The sequence below is a fragment of the Mastigoproctus giganteus genome, chromosome 2, assembly GCF_048544385.1.
Source record: "Mastigoproctus giganteus isolate SK-2022 chromosome 2, ASM4854438v1, whole genome shotgun sequence".
Taxonomy (NCBI): Eukaryota; Metazoa; Arthropoda; class Arachnida; order Uropygi; family Thelyphonidae; genus Mastigoproctus; species Mastigoproctus giganteus.
In genome coordinates, this window is record NC_143576.1 from 151919150 (window position 1) to 151937429 (window position 18280).

The 18280-nt window shown below is 38.6% G+C and overlaps 1 protein-coding gene across 1 annotated transcript in view; it reads left to right on the top strand.

Annotated features, from left to right (window-relative positions):
* The first annotated feature begins 4821 nt into the window (after positions 1 to 4821).
* The window catches only part of Suv3 (Suv3 RNA helicase), a 349258-nt gene continuing 335799 nt past the window's right edge, over positions 4822 to 18280 (top strand). Inside the window, exon 1 of the mRNA XM_090368722.1 lies at positions 4822 to 5247. Within this exon, the coding sequence (XP_090224848.1) occupies positions 4959 to 5247 (289 nt within the window). The 5' untranslated portion in view covers positions 4822 to 4958. The remainder of the gene's footprint in view (positions 5248 to 18280) is intronic.

The following is an 18280-nucleotide window of genomic DNA, read 5'->3' on the forward strand; positions in this document are numbered from 1 at the left end:
CAACCAGGCCAATCCCCATTAGAAGAGGAATCCTTTAGGGAGATGCTCTGAGCCCACTATAGTTCTGTCTAGCACTCTGTCTAGAAGGATTACTTCGAGAAATGCTGCCGTTGAGCATGGTTATCTACCATGTTCAACGGCAGCAAGTATGGATATAACCTCAAAGAAGGAAGAAAGAACCTGTACACCCTCACCCATCTGATGTACATGGATGACATCAAGCTCTATGCGGCAACCGAGAAGCAACTCCAACAACTACTCCGGATTACCGAAGAATTCAACAAACACATCAGGATGGAATTTGGTCTAGAAAAATGCAAGACCCACACACTGAACAAGGGAAAATTAGTTGGCCGAAACTACCAGCTGCTGACTGGTAAAGAGATCGAAGCTATGACAGAACGAGAGACCTACAAATACCTAGGGATGATGCAGGCTGAGCAGTTAGAACACAGGGAAATCAAGAAGTGCCTGACCGAAAAATATCATCAGGGACTAAGAAGCCTGCTGAAAGTAAAATTGAATGGAGGGAATACAGTTAAAGCCATAAACACCTATGTGCAGCTCCAGTACTAACATACACATTTGGGGTTATAGATTGGACTAACACTGAGCTTGAAGATGTCATGCGAAAGACAAGGACAATGATGACCAAGAGACGCCAACACCACCCGAAGTCTGCAGTGGAGAGAATAACAATACCCCGGAAAGAGGGAGGAAGGGGCCTGATAGAACAACAGAAAACAGCGATAGTTAACCTGAAGGATTGCTTTGAGAACAATGCAGCACCACTCCACCAGACTATAAAAAAGATAGATAAGTGGTATACTCCACTTAACCTAAGCGAGGAAACCCTTCCAGCCCAGATGGTACAAGAAACGAAGTTAGAAAGATGGGCAAAGAAGATGACCAATCCATGGCAGATAAGAGTTACAAGATACAAGTTGATATGCAACCAAGTTACAAAGGAGGTTAGGCAAGCGAAGGCAGATTACGAGAAATCCTTGGCAAGGGATGCAAAGAAAAACAGCAAAGAGTTCTTTACTTATGTAAACTCTAGAAGGAAGGGGATGAATCAGATTGGTCCCCTTGATATTGATGGGTAAACTGTTGATGATCCTGCTCAGGTAGCTAACAAACTAAATGAATATTTTGCATCGACATTCACACATGAGGAGTTATTCAGCGAGGGGAATGCCAGAGGTGTATTCAACTCTAGCAGTAAGGTACAGAATCTTGAAATAACTGGAAGTAAAGTGGAGGAGAAACTGTTGAAGATAAACACAAGAAAGGCACCCGGGGTGGATGGGATCTATCCAGTTATATTAAAGGAGGCAGCAAAGGAAGTAAGCAAACCCTTAGCCATAATTATGAGAGCTTCCTTGGAATCAGGGGAGGTACCCATAGACTGGAAATGTGCAAATGTGACCCCAATTCACAAAGGAGGATCAAAGGCTGACAAAAGTAATTATAGACCTGTGAGTTTAACTTCTGTACCAGGAAAATTAATGGAGGCACTGGTTAAAGAAGCACTGCAGAATCATTTAGACAAGACTTCAGTTATAGCTCGGACACAGCATGGTTTTGTTAAGGGGAAGTCTTGCCTGACCAATTTGATTGGATACTATGATGCAGTCACAAAAGAACTGGATGCAGGGAATAGCTTTGATATTATATATTTGGATCTTAGAAAGGCTTTTGATACTGTTGCACATGGAACACTGCTACACAAATTGGAACAGTGTGACATTGGAGGCAAATTGCTGCTATGGATAAAGGGGTGGTTGAGGGGGAGAAGACAGAGAGTGGTAATCAATGGACACTGCTCATCGTGGACTAATGTTATTAGTGGAGTCCCTCAGGGCTCAGTGTTGGGTCCATTATTGTTTTCTGTATTTATAAATGATATTGATGATGGTATATCAAGCTTAATGTCCAAGTTTGCAGACGATACAAAGGTTGGCAGGGTTGTCAAGGACACCTCTGACACTATGCTGCTGCAACAGGATCTGGAAAGGTTGAGCAGATGGGCTGAGAGGTGGCAAATGAAGTTTAACATTGACAAATGTAAATCACTACACATGGGAAACAGCAACCCTAGAGCAACGTATCAACTCTGTGGTACTACACTAACAGTGGTTGAGAATGAAAGGGACTTGGCGGTGGTTGTGCAGGCAGATATGAAGTTCTCTGAGCAGTGCAGACGGGCTGCAAGAGTAGCTCATGGAGTATTGTCAATGATATACAGGAATTTTTCCAGCAGGGATAAGGAGGTGATTATTCCCTTGTATAAGGCAATGGTCAGGCCACACCTAGAGTACTGTATACAGGTCTGGAGGCCTCATTTCAAGAAGGATGTAGAGCTGCTGGAACGAGTGCAGAGAAGGGCAACAAGATTAATGAATGGAACAAAGGGGTGCTCTTACGAAGAAAGGCTTAAGTTTTGCAAATTACAGTGTCTGGAGACTAGGCACCAGCGAGGTGATCTGATAGAGGTGTATAAAGCCTTGAATGGTTTGAGCATGCTCAATGCTGAAGAGATTCTTCCTCTAGCTCAGAATAATTACCTGAGAGGGCATAAATTCAAATTGAGGAAAGACAGATGGAGGATAGACGTGCGGAAATTTGCCTTTAGCCAGCAGGTGGTTGGTTGGTGGAACAGACTTCCATCCCTTGTAGTGGAGGTTGGTAGCCTAAATAAGTTTAAGGCTCAGCTGGACAGGTATTTTGAACGAACAGAGGGGTGAAGTGGGTTTTTTTTTTTTGGGTGACGCTGCATAAGCTTGCTTTCTTGCATCAAATGCCTCTACTAATGCTAATGCTAATGCTAACACTCGCATCAAGAAGAGACAGTAGTAATCAAAGGACACTGCTCTTCGCGGACTAATGTTATTAGTGGAGTCCCTAAGGGTTCGGTGCTGGGCCCATTATTGTGTTGTGTATTTATCGATGGAGGTATATTAGGTTTAATGTCCAAGTTGGCAGATTATACCAAGGTTGGCAGAATTGTTAATAACAGTAAAGATAGTATGCTACCTGCATCAGGATCTAGAAAAGTTAGGCAGAGGGGCTGAGAAGTGGCAACTGAAGTTTAACATTGACAAATGCAAAGTAATGCATATGAGTAGAAGTAACCCAAAAGAAACTTACCAACTGTGTGGTATTATACTCAGGGAAGTGGAGAATGAAAAAGACCTGGGGGTAATTGTACAGTCAGATATGTAGTTCTCAGACTGTGCAGACTGGCTGCCAGAGCAGGTCATGGAATTTTGTTAATGATATATTGTAATTTTGCTAGCAGAGACAAGGAGGTGATTATCGCTTTATATAAGGCAATGGTCATGCCTCTCCTTGAGTACTGCGTTCAGGTCTGTAGGCCTCATTTTAGGAAGGATGTAGAGTTGCTATAACGAGTATAGAGAAGGGCAACACGATTGGTGAGAGGAACAAAGGACTGCGCTTACGAAGAAAGGCTTAAGTTCTGCAAGTCGCAGCATCAGGAGGCTAGGCACCTGCGAGGTGATCTGATCGAGGTGTATAAGTCCCTGAAGTAATCCCAGGAACTCACATTTGGTGAGTATGGGCTTAGCACATCCAGGGTCCTGAGCTGGATATCATTATTCTTCTTTTTCTTGGTGATTTCCTTCTACTTTTGTCTCTCTCTCTCTCTCTCTCTCTCTCTCTCCGGGTAATTGAGAAGTTTTTTTTGGCTAGTGCAGCATAAGTCTCAGGCTTCCTTGCACCATATGGCTAATAATAATAAAAAAAAAGATACTACAATGAATTCCATCAAGATCACATCGATAACATTGCTTTCAGTGCATGGCTCACAAGCGGGTCGCTCTTCCCCGAGACTGAAGGATTCATGCTGGTGTTCCAAGACCAGGTAATCAACACCAGAAACTATAGGAAATACATCGAAGGAGCCCGGAATATAAGATGACACATGTCGACGATGCCACGTGGCCTCAGACAACGATCCAACACATCACTGCGGGGGGGCAAGGTGATCAAGACTGAGAATACTTATAGACACGACCAGTTAGCCAGGATAATACATCAGAAGCTAGCGAGGAAATACCAGTTGACCAAAGAAAGTGTACCATACTACAAGTACGAACCCCAGGCAGTACTAGAGACCTGAATCCACAAGCTGTTCTGGGACGCGTCATAATAACGGATAAGACCATTCCGCAGAACACACCGGATATATCGCTTGTGGACAAGGTGGAAAAGGCTGCCTACCTGATTGACATAGCGGTGCCGAACACTAGCAATGTCCAGAAAACCCATGAGGAAAAAAATAGGAAGTACACGAACCTGAGACATGAGATCAAGGAGATGTGGCATATGCAAGAAGTATCAACCATCCCAATCATCGTGTCAATCACCGATATGTACCAAAGACTCTACATCTTTGGTACATATCGGTGTACCAAATCCTGAACATAGCAGCCTAACAGCAATAGGCCTTCTAGAGGACACCTGCAAGGAATTCCAGAAAGTCGCAATCCTGAACACCTGTAGGATAGTCAGAGATTTCCTCGACCGACAGTAACACCAGACATTACAACCACCCTGTGTACTTGGTAGCAGTACCCGTCACGGAGTGGAATCCCCCAATCAGGGAGAAATAATATATAAAAGCAACAATAATAATAATACATACGAAAGTAGGCATTTATGGAATTTTTCCTGAATTTCAGATCAGAATGAAATTTTTTTCAAACTGTTCTTTCTTTTGACGACTTATGCTATCTCCATCTACCGTTGCAATGTTTTATCGCTGTGATGATTTTCTTTACAGTTATTGTATAAAGCGTTACTGTGATGATGTTGATTTGCGTTATGATACTTGAGGCTGATGTATTTTTAAATTGTTTAGTGTTATATAATACGCTGTGTACGATATAGACCACCACACAGAGTAGTATCATACTACATCCCGAACTGTGAGGATGTCATTATTCAAGGGCTGTAATGTGATATATGAGTGGTTATTATTATGTAATTCGCCCACATGGATATCGTTTCGTAGACCTTTGTCAACTTTTGGGTTACACAAGAATCGTGGCAGTATTAAAACTATTTATTTTGCCAAGGTTTGCAGTACGTCAACGATTGCCATACGGTGGAAGTCAGATAACTGTGATGTTTCATCCCTTTTCATGCCAGTATCTGTAAAAATACAAGGTAATCCTGACGATATAAATATAGGAGAAGAACTTACTAGCAAGCTAAAGAAAGGCAAGTATTTTATTTATGGCAAGCCATTAGTTGCATGTGAGTCCTATTAGTAGGGGCAAACGTGCAAGGAAGCAAGTTTGTATGATAGCCAAAAAAACAGCCCCTCTAAAAATTTCTTATTCCTTAAATTTATTTAAACTACCCACTGCCGAACAACAAACGAGATCGAAGTTCATTCTAACAATCATTTAACTTTCTGGATGATAGCAAATATTTGAACATATAGGCTTCTTTGCCTTAAATTTATTTGTTAAAATTATTTGACTGGATTTCAGCACCTCATTTTACTTGAGTTACCTCCACTGACATTTCTGAATTCCTCCCAACCCAGTCTTATTTTCAATATATTACTAAGGATTGGACTACAAGTGCAGTAATGTACACAATGCCACATGGACAATAACAAGCCAAGTGTTTCCACAACTAGTCATAAATACAACTAGGTGGTTAATTTAACAAATGGAATAGGCATATGCTAACAATTGAAATTGATGGAAAAAAAATTGCACTTCAGTGGCCAATACAATAATCCTGTACGTGATGCTGCCATGTCTTAGACTGTTGTCTTTAAATATAAAAATTCATTTTTCCTTGCAGTTTGTGTTTTTCGATAGAATCTTATGATAGGTGTTCTTGGTAATGTATTTAGAGACAGTATGAAGCTTTCAACTTTCTTGGAGAAAAAAAAAGTAAAGTTCAGCCATTATCAACCCACTGCAGGATGGAAGCCTCCTAAACGATTCATGCTGAGGGAAATGGACCATAATCTGCCACGCTGGTCCAGTGCGGGTTGGCAGATCGACCGTATTCAGCAGTCACGGGCTTGAACCCTGGTCTACTCAAAGAGCGTGTGCTATCAAATAATGGGGTCATGTGATTCTCAACACTGATAAAAAAAAAAAAAAAAAATTCAGTATTTAAGTTACATTGAAAAGAAATAAATAATTGTTTCTGACATCCTTATTTCTAAATAAGGATGGCTATACATTTTGAAAAAATGTTTTTCTCAAAAAATAGCAAAATAACTAAGTTGTTTTTTAGTAATGTTGTGTGTAGGTAAATTTAAATAGAAAATGGTGACATTTAATTTCTTAAATTCATACACATAATTTTCAGATGTTAATGTCATGTCAACTTACTGAGTACATGAATTACTGCCTTTATTGCAATTTAACTTCACACTATAGTAAGGACAGCAGTTCAGTCACCGAAGTGATACCACAAAACATTCAAGAATTATCTGTATTCGTTCTAGAAATTAAAGACAGATTTCACTTTATGTAGGTTGAAGTGTTTAAATTTTTACTATGAACCAAAAATAATAACTCTGTTGTATTTGTAGAGGGTTCTGGAGTGAGTTCTAAGGCTCATACTGAAGAGAAATTTGGACAACAGGTACAATAAAGAATGCTCTTGCCATTTATTGGCAAAAAAAAAAAGTTACAAAATTTGTCACTGTATGGTGCATAACTATCTTAGTTACGATTATGTAAATAACTTGCGTTATTTGCATAATCGTAAGTTATTGCCACAGTGCCACTACTCAACTCTACTGTACTGTATAAAAGCAAAGCAGTCTCTTCAAAATCATACAGTAGATGTTTGCCTGCACTACAGCAGCAATGCCAACAACGAAAAGGCGCTATTAGTGAAGCTGTACTATCAGAATAGCAACAATGCAGCTGTGGCCATCAGAACTTTGACATCAGAAGCACATAAGGCGTGGACCTATGACTGTTTGTGCTGTCCACAAAATGATTGCAAAATTTGAAGCAACAGGACATCTTTGTGTTCAACCAGGTAGAGGTCGAAAAAGAGTGGACTCCTCTTGTGTTGAAGATGTGGCTATGGCTGTTGTGGATTTATCAAGTCAATCTCCATGTGGTAGCACAAGTGTGCCAGCTGTTTCTCGTGAAGTGGACATGCTGTATTCCAGTGTAAGGCCAGTAATGCGTCAGGTGTTGTGGTACTATCCTTACAAGATGCACATGCTACAGCAGCTAAAGCATGGTGATGCAGATATTTGTTTCATATACGCACTTCAGTTTCTGGCGTGAATGACAATGGATATCACTTGGCCATGGAACATCCTTTGGAGTGATGAAGCCCACTTCTGCTTAAATGGACAAGTGAATATGCATAACTGTCACATTTGGGCAACAGAAAACCTTAGAGTTAACCAAGAGGTCCCATTGCATTCTCCAAAAGTGATAGTGTGGTGTGGATTTACGGCCACATTCATGATTGGGCCATATTTTTTGAACAGGTAACACTGACTGGACCCTGCACCAGTTCCGTCACTGGACAGCGATATTATGAAATGTTGGCAAATTTCGCAATAGAGCTGCAACAATATGGGTGCCTTCAGGATACCATATTCATGCAAGATGGTGGGCCACCCCACATCCACCATTGTGTCCAAAGATTGCTAAGGCAACACTTTACTGACGAACGGATCATCAGCCGTTGTTTCCAGACATCTCGGCCACCCCAATTACTAGACCTCATCCCATCAAAAAACACCACAACCACTCCTGGTTGTGGTGTTTTTTGAAGAACTAGGTTATTGGGAAGGATGTCAAACTCTGGCGGATCTGAAGGACAGCATTAGATGTCATGTGCTGGCTATTCCAGTTGACATGTTATGTTCTGCTGTTCTTCGAATGGAAACTGTTGTTGACCAAAATGGAGGACACATTGAACAATTGTAGCACTGTTCAAATGATTTGTATTGCCACAGTGCCGTATAGTGACAAATTTTGTAACTAATTTTTTTTTTCCAATAAATGGCAAGCACATTCTTTATTGAACCTGTTGTTCAAATTTCTCTTCGGTATGAGCCTTAGAACTCACTCTGGAGCCCTCTACCATAGGGATACTTCAATTTTAACAATATTTATTTGACTCAATATTTATTGAGTCAAACAGAAAACTTAGGAAATGCTAATTTTTGTGAAGTGCTAAATTATAAAATACTATTATTATTATTATAGACCAGTGATTCCCAAACTATTGAGATTTACGGATTCCTTCAAAAATCAAAACAAGTTTGCAGACCCCTCCTCATACACACACGAGATAGAAGTAATAAATCTATTGAAAAGTGCAAAAATGGTGGCGTAAATTACAAAAATGCCAAAACTAATAGGGAAAGGATAGCAGAAATTGGATATATTGAAGGTGTGAGAAAGAATGTGAATATCCTGTGTGATATAATGAATTAAACAAACTTATAGGCTCAATTGGATAGCCAATTAGAGAGAAGGGAACTGTAAAGCAAAAATGATTAGTTTAATATATGAAGTAATAGCAAGCATCAGATAAGGGTGAGATACTTTGGTTATAGGTCTAAGAAAGGGGGGAAATTACAAAATTAACATCTGATGCTAGCTAAAAATAAATATTGATATGTAATCAGGTATTTCATCAGGGGACTGCACCTGATCATAAAACTGCATTTCTATTCTTATTAATACTTGTTGAAGAAAAGGAAATTTAAAAAGTGAGAGCAAATAGGAGGGCTAAGCAGCAGAACTTCCACAAAAATATGGACAAGGTAGTCCCAATGCAGTGTATGTTGTAAAACATAAGAAATTATAGTAAATTAAGAAGTAAAATAGAAATAAAATTAAGATAAGTGCTAATTCCATATAAGTTACAGTGTAACTTATATAGAATTAGCAAAAGGCACAATTTAGTAAAATTTGGGAAAATTTGTATAAGAATGTAAAATTAGAAGATAATGCAAGCAAATGGTATAAGGCAAGGGAATGAAGCAAGGAAAGGGAAGGGTTGAAAATGTAAATAAAAAAGCAAATATAGCGAGAGGTAAAGTACGAACGTTCGTATTGTCCTCATATTACACTAATAGCTTTATGAACGAGAAAAAAAGAAGTAGAAAGATAAAAAGCTGAGAAAAAGATATATTAAAGGATACTTGAGCATTCGAATATCCTTTAATATCTGTAGGATAGCCACATCTCAGTACTAAGGATGGCAAGTCATCATTTAGATCAGCGGAGCCGACCGGGCTAGCCAGGTGGGTAAAGTGCGTGCCTGGCAACCCAAAGGTCATGGTTTGAATCCTGCCTTGGGCTTGGATCAGAGTAAAATGAAAAAAACTTTGGGAGGTGCATTATGGCCACAGAAACCGATGCACCAACAACTAACAAAAAAAAAAAAAAAAAAAAAAAAAGATCAGCGGTTCCTAAACTACTTAGGTTTATGGACCCCTTCAAAAATCAAAACAAGTGTGTGGACCCTTTCAGAAAAAGTTTTCAGACCCTTATATATATATGCATATATTTCTGTGTGTGTATATATATGTAAGAACACTGGGTTTTCTGAAAAGAAAATTCAAAGTTTTATGTGTGAAACAACTAAACTTTATTCTTATTTTTATAAACATATATAATAATAACTTTATTTATCGTCAGTTTGCTATACATAGAACGAATAATTTGAAATATGTATACAATTATATGTACTAATCGTATTGAAAATAAGTAATGTTCTATAACTAAATTCATTGTGATTCTCTCAGTATATTTTTAAAGAAAATAAATACATATTACTTGACCTTCTGAACGTTTCATGGACCCTATGAAACTGGTCTACGGACCCTAGTTTGGGAAATGCTGTTATAGACCATATTCAGTATAGAAAAGTTTTACAAAATCTTAGCCACTGAATAATGTACAGGATCTTTCAGTTGAAATTTATTTATCATTGAGAATATAATGATTTTGATTCAGTTGTTATTGTTAAAACAATTTACATATACATCATTGGAATGATTGGGTGAAATTCCCAAAAACTTTGTCAGTGCCATCTGGTTGTAGCAGAATCATGGTCACTGCATCCAGTACTGCCAGCTTCTCTGTTGGTGTCTTCATCTCAGATTATTCAGTTCCATTGGTGTCAAAAGTCAACATGAGCCCTAGTATCAAACAAAATAGATCATGTGGGCAGCAAGCCACATTCGGTGTCTGGTATAGTCAAGCATGGGACATGGTTCAGTCGCATCCATTGTCTCATTCACTTGTCTCTCAGTGCAGTGGCGATTGTGTTCGGTCTGGTATACCGTCATTCATGGGATTCAGTCTGGTCCGAGGTTGATGGCTACATACGTTATCATTGCATCATGGTTTGAAGGTTCAGTGTGCATTACGGTCACTCTCTGGAGGATGGTGGTCATTCTGGTGTTTGATCTGTAACTACATCCAAATTCAACCGCCTTCTTGTAAATCTTTCAGGGACTGATGGCAGTCATCGTGAAACAGGTGGGTATATGGGATGTGTTAGGGTAACTAAGAATAGGTGCATGTATACCAATGCTAGAAGTATAATAAATAAATTTAATGAATTTGAAGTGTTGGGCAAGACATCAAAGGTGGATATTGTTGGGATATTAGAGATGTGATGTCACACAGATATTAGGAATGCAGAATTGGAATTTGGATAGTACAATGTGTACAGAAAGGATAGGAATGGAGAAGGGATTATGCTGTTAATTAAAAAAAAACATAAAATCAAAAGAAGTGCATCCAGTTGATATAGATGGACAGTGCACTGTTGAGTCAGTTTGGTGTGACATAAGCACTGCAAAAGCAAAAATAAGAGTAGGAGTGTGTTATAGGCCTAAAGACTCGAATGAGTACAATGAACAATTGTACAGAGAAATAGTGGGCTAGTAAACCAGAATGTCTTATAATGGGGGATTTTAACTTCCAAGATATTGACTGGAATTTGTAGGTTGGTCACATGCACACTAGTAAGACTTTTGTGGATTTATTGGATGATTGTTTTCTGCAGCAGCATGTTTGAGAGGCAACCAGAGAAGGTAATACTCTGTCAGGTTATCAGCAGTGATCATTCGTGTATTAAGAATTTGCAGATATAGGAACCACTAGGTGGCAGTGATCACAGTGTACTGATGTGGGATTTACTTAAAGATATAATTACCATCAGGGGTAAAGGAAAGGGTTTTTGCTTCCATAAAGGTGACTACAGTGGTCTCAGACAGTTTTTAAATTCTGTACAGTGGAATCAACTGACGATGTTACCAACAGTAAATTCTAAGTGGGAAGCATTCAAGGATTCATGGAAGCTACTAAACGTTTCATACCTATTAAGAAATATTGTTCAAGGTTTAGGCCTAAATGGCTGTCAAATGAAGAAAAATGCATGGGATGCATATAAATTATTAGGCGACACAGAAGCCTATGGCAGATATAAGCTAGTCTGTAATCAAGTCACAAAGGCGGTTAGACAGATTACAAGAAATCTTAGGCAAAGGATGCTAAGAAAAATAGCAAGGATTTCTTTACTTATATAAACTAAAAGGAAGGGGGATGAATCAGATTGGTCCACTTGATATTGATGGTTCAACTGTTAAAGATCCTGCTCAGATAGCAAACAAACTGAATGAGTATTTTGCATCTACATTCACACATGAGGAGTTAAGGTTTGAAAATACCAGAAGGTTATCAAATTGTAGCAGGGTACTTAATGATTTTGTAATAACTGAGAGCAAAATGGAGGAGAAATTGTTGAAGTTAAACATAAGAAAGGCACCTGGGGTGGATGTGATCTATCCAGTTATATTAAAGGAAGTAACAAAGGAAGTAAGAAACCCTTAGCCATAATTATAAGAGCATTCTTGGACTCGGGAGGTCCCCACGGTCTGGAGATGTGCAAATGTATCCTCAATTCACAAAGGGGGATCGAAGGGTGACACGAGTAATTACAGACCAGTTAGTTTAACTTCTGTTCCTGGTAAAATAATGGAGTCGCTGGTTAAAGATGCATTGTAGCATCATCTAGACAAGACTACAGCAATAATTCAGACACAGCATGGGTTTGTTAAGGGAAAGTCTTAACAAAAAAAAAAAAGAAAGTCTGACAAATTTGATTGGATATTATGATGTGGTTATAAAGGAATTGGATGCAAAAAAATAATTTTGATATCATTTGCTTGGATTTCAGGAAAGCTTTTGACACTGTTGCACATGGAAGACTACTGTACAAATTGGAGCAGAATGGTATTAGGGGTAAGTTGCTACAATGGATAAAAGGATGGTTGAGTGGGAGAAGACAGAGGGTGGTAATCAATGGGTGCTGCTCTTCATGGACTAATGTTATTTGTTGAGTTCCACAGGGTTTGGTGTTAGGTCCACTGTTTTTTGTATATTTGTTGATGATATTGATGAAGGTTTATCAGGCTTTAGTGCGAAAGTTTGCAGATGATACAAAGGTTGGCAGGGTTGCTAATGACAGTAATGGCAGTGTGCTACTATAACAGGATCTAGAAAATTGGGAAGATGGGCTGAGAAGTGGCAACTGAATTTTAACATTGACAAATGAAAAGTACTGCATATGGGTAGAAGTAACCACAGAGAAACATACCAACTGTGTTGTACTACACTTAGGGTGGTAGAAAATGAAAAAGACCTGGGAGTAATTGTGTAGTCAGATATGAAGTTTTCTGAGTAATACGGACAGGCTGCCAGGGCAGGTCATGGGGTTTTGTCAATGATATACAGGAATTTTGCTTGCAGGGAAAAGGAGGTGATTGTCCCTCTGTATAAGGCAATGGTCAGGCCACGCCTTGAGTACTGGGTACAGGTCTGGAGGCCTCATTTTAGGAAGGATGTAGATTTGCTTGAGTGTGTACAGAGAAGGGCAACAATATTGGTGAGGGGAATGAAGGGATCCTCTTACCAAGAGAGGCTTGAGTTCTGCAAATTGCAGCTTGTAGACTAGGTACCTGCGAAATGATCTGATTGAGGTGTATAAGGCCTTAAATGGTTTGAGTATGCTGAATTCTGATGAGATTCTTCCACTTGCTCAGATTACGAACCTAAGGGGGCATAAATTCAAATTGAGGAAAGACAGCTGTAGAATAGATGTACGGAAATTTGCCTTTAGCAAATGGGGTGGTTAATTGCTGGAACAAACTTCCATCTATTGTTGTGGAATTTGATAGGTTAAATAAATTTGAGGAACTGAACAAACATTTAGAGGGAATAGTTGTGTGAATTTTTTTTTTTTTTTTTTGGCTGATGCTACATAATCTCATACACTTGTTTTCTTGCATCATATGCCACTGTTACTATTACCTCTTTTGGGCTTTTCCAATCTAGCATTCTTCGAAGTTTGACGTGCCTAAAACACACTAGGCACGTCATTAGGCCTATAAAACACTCCTATTCTGATTTTTGCTTTTCCATTGCTTATGGTCACACTATACTGACTTGGGTGGTAGTGCATTGTACTACCCACATGTGCCAACTGGATCTACTCACTTAGATTTTGTGCTTTCCCCATGCTGTCTTGTCTATCTTTTCTGTATAACAGATTTGGGGGTCCCTCGGTTCCACCTGACAGTAAAAACTTTTCTTTCTGTATATGTTATACTTCCCATATTGTAATTCTGCGTCTCTTACATCTGAGCAACACCAAGTCTCTGCTATCCCAACGTTGTCTGCATTTGATGTCTCGACCACCACCTCAAATTCATCGAATTTATTTACTGTAGTCCTAGCATTGGTGTATTGAGTGTACTTCCACTTGTTCTTCCTCTTAGTTACCCTAAAACAGGCCATGTATTTACTTGTTTCATGATGACTCCCAACAGTTTTTGAAATACACGCACCTTGATTTCCAAAGATGCTGCTGCTTGTTACAATAGAAGCAGTGCAAGAATCACTTCACCTCTGGCTGTCAGTTTTTCGACTCATCTAATACTGCCTCTATAGCATTAACAAATATTCTTGCACCTTTTCTTTTTAAGTGTATTCCATCCGTGTAGAAGTACGCCCTCCTTTTAACAATCGCAGACCACACTGAGAAAAATTCTATCCCATGAGCCTTGTGCAATCTCTCCAGGGCTGTATTGATTGACAGTGCTCTCATATATTCCCCCCTCTCATGTCTGGGCAAATTGCACACACTTTCAAATTTAACCCTAACTCATCTTTTTTTTCAACCTTGCCCTCTACTCGTTAAGTAAGTCTGTAGATCTCCTGCTCTTAATGTCATTAGTGTAAATATGAGGGGTGATCATTTAATTTGTGGTCTGGTGCAAAATTTGATGTTTGCCATGTGAAATATCCATAAGTGCCGCTAGATGCGCTCTCGCTGATTGCTACTGAGCAGACTCCATGTGCTCAGGTTACTGTTTACTTTAACAGTAACACTTAAAGAGATGGATGAAGCATATGGCGATGAGTGTCTTGGTAGGGCAGCCATATTTTAATGGCACTAGTGATTCAGTGAAGGCTGTGAGTCTTGCAGATGACCCAAGACATGGTCAGCCTTCCTCCTCAACAACTGAGCAAATTGCAAAAGCCCAGAAAGTCTTGATGAAGACAGGCAAATTACACTTCATGAATTAGCTGTTAGAATGTCCATTTCATACAGTAGTGCTCACAATGTTGTGAATGATCACCTGAAAATGTTGCAAATCTGCACCTGCTGGATTCTGCACAATTTGACTCCAGAACAAAAACAGCAAAGAGTAGACTTGTGTGAAGAAATGATTGATCGCTTTGAAACACAGGATCAAAACTTCTTAAATTGAATAGTGATTTGTGATGAAACTTGGATTTTCACTATGACCCAGAGACAACAACAGTCGAGTGAAGCATTCTGATTCATCAAGACCTAAGAAATTTTGAGTGACAAACGAATGGTTCTTGTGTTTTTTGACATAAAAGGGATTCTTGTTACCCATTTTGTGCCTTGTGGAACAACTATGAACATGTTCACAGAGTCAAACTTCGCCATGCCATTCGTGAGAAACGTCAAGAACTTTCTTGTGTGAAGTGATTTATCCATCAAGACAATGCCAGGCCCTATATGGCTAGTATTGAACAGCCACTGATCACTGCCATAGGTGCCAAGGTTCTGCCACATCTACCTTATTCACTGGACTTAGCCCCATTTGATTCCTTCCTGTTTTCACATCTCAAGAAAGCTCTGAAAGGCAAGCGTTTTGTGTCCGAAAACAATGCTTGCAGAGACACAATGGAATCACTTCACAGTCTTTTGAAAAATAGCTTGCAAGAAGCATTTAATGCATGGGCATGACTGTGGAAAAAGTGTGTAAAGTTCAAGGGAGAGTATTTTGAGAAGGAGGAATCCATAGAAGATTTAGATGATAATTAAGATGAGATCACCTATCATAGCTACAGAGAGAAATATAGTGGGCCAGTAAATCAGAATGTCTTACAATGAGGGATTTTAACTTTCCAGAAATTGACTGGAACTTGTGGATTGATCAGTCAAAGACTAGCAAGAGTTTTGTAGATTTATTGGATGACTGTTGTACAGCATCAGCAGCAGCATGTTAGAGAGGCAACAAGAGGGAGTAATACCCTTGATCTGATTATCAGCAGTGATTATTTATGCATAAAAGAATCTGCAGATAAAAGAACCACTAGGTGGCAATGATCACAGTGTATTGATTTGGGATTTACTTAAAGGTGTAACTACATCAAAGGTAAAGGGGGATGATTACAGTGGTCTCAAATAGTTCTTAAATTCTATACAGTGGAACCAATTGATGATGTTATTATCAGCAAATTCTAAATGGGAAGTGTTCAAGGAATTAAACATAGCAGCTTCTAGGCTTTTCATACCAATTAAGAAATACTCTTTAAAGTATAGGCCTAATTGGATGTCAGATATACCGAAGAAACTCGTGGCAGAGAAAAAAAATTCATGGGATGTATATAAATTATTGTGCAACAGAGAAATCTGTGGTAGATATAAACTAGTCTGTAATCAAGTCAGAAAGCAGGTCCGGCAAGTGAAGGCAAATTTTGAGAAATCTTTGGCAAAAGATGCAAAGACTTCTTTACTTATGTAAATGGAATGAACTCTAGAAGGATGGAGATGAACCAAATTGGTTCACTTGATATTGATGGTTTGACTTTTAATGACTGCTCAGGTTGCTAACAAAGTGAATGAGTATTTTGCCATGTACATTCATACATGAGAAATTTTCTGGGGTAAGGGATGCCAGAAGTTTATCAAGCTCTATCATGGAGCTAAACGATTTTTTAATAAATGAGAGGAAAGTGGAAGAGAGTAGTGTGGCATTAAGGGCAAGTTGATGCTAAACATAAGAAAGGCACCTGGGATGGATGGTATTTTTTCTATTATATTAAGGGAAGTAATCAAACCCTTAGCCATAAAAATGAGAGCATCCTTGGATTCAGGGCAGATCTCCGCATACTGGAGATGTGCAAATATATCCCCAGTTCACAAAGGGTGACAAAGGATCAACAGACCTGCTAGTTTAATTTTTCTTCCAGGAAAAATAATGCAGTTACTTGTAATGTAGGATCATCTAGACAAGGCTGCAATTATACTTCAAACACAGTATGGGTTTGTTAAGTAGAAATCTGGTTTGACCAATTTGATTGTTTACTTAAGGATGTGGTCACAAAAGAACTGGATGCAAAAAATAATTTTGATATCTTATACTTGGATTTCAGGAAAGGTTTGATACTGTTGCACATAAGACTGCTGTACAAATTGGAGCACTGTGGCATTAAGGGAAAGTTGCTGCTATGGATAAAGGGATGGTTGAGTGGGAGAAGACAGAGATTGGTAATCAGTTGTTTTCTGTATTTATTGATGAAAGCATATCAGGCTTAATGTCCAAGTTTGCAGATGATACAAAGGTTGACAGGGTTGTTAATGACAGTAATTACAGTATGCTACTGCAACAGGATATAAAAATGTTAGGCAGATGGATTGAGAAATGGTAATTGAAATTTAACAGTGATAAATGCGAAGTAGTGCATATGGGTAGCAGTAACCTCAGAGTAACGTACTACCAACAGTATGATACTATGCTCATGGTAGGAGAAAATGAAAAAGATCTAGGGGTAATGTGCAGTTGGATATGAAGTTCTCTCAGAGTGCAGACAGGCTGCCATGACAGCTCATGGGGTTTTGTCATTGACACACAGATATTTTGCTAGCAGGGATAAGGTGATTATCACATTTTATCAGACAGTGGTCAGGCCACCTCTTGAGTAGAGCATTCTGGTCTGGATTCTTCATTCTACAAAGGATGTACAGCTGGAATGAGTACAGAGAAGGGTAGTGAGATTGGTGAATGGAACAGAGGGGTGCTCTTACAAAAAAGGCTTCAGTTTTGTAAATTGCAGCGCAATTTACAAAACTGAAGCCTTTCTCAACCTTTTTTCCCTGGAGGAACCCTTTAAATAATTTTTAGATCTCAGGGAACCCATGCATAAAAAGTATTATATCTACAGCTCACGGTATGGCAACTTACTCTGTGAGCTGTAGATATAATAATCCAGTAATAATTGTCAATGTTCTTTTGAGTACAGAATGATATTTTTCTGTGGATCTATTGCCCTACTCCTTGTATAGTTCTCCTTCCCACAAAAGATATCAACTCTAATTTAAGTCAGTAGTGTAGGTAGAGGAAACTTCAGTTTTTGCCTTTTTTTTTTTTTTTAAATTTCCTACTTGATTTTTTTTTTTTTTACCTTATCCCAGTTGGCTTAAAAGAATTTTCACAGATTTATACTACACAAGATGCTAATGAGGTATAGTATGTGTAAGAGTAGCTTTTTTCCCTATTTAAAACTAAAAATAACTTTTTAGCCAACCTTTTTTTGAAAAAAAAAAAAAAAAAAAGTAGTTAAGCTTAGCTTAGCTTACCTTAGCTTTCTTGAAATTAATTTCTTTCCTTTTCATAAATTTTAAAACTCATAAGGCAAACAACAAATTTTTGTTAAATTTTGAATTTGTCCAAACATGAGTAACATAAGCCAGTCTATCACCAGTGGATTGACACTGTTGTATACCATATTGGAGATCATTAATCAGATGAAAGGCATAAAGGTAGTTTAAGGGTTGGTGGATGATAGATTTCTCCATTAATTTGATAAGTGAGTGCAATTAGGAAATAATTTGAAGGGAGTATTTGTTGCTCTTTTTATGAAAGATATGAAAAAAAATTTCAAAGCAGAAGGAAAAACAATAG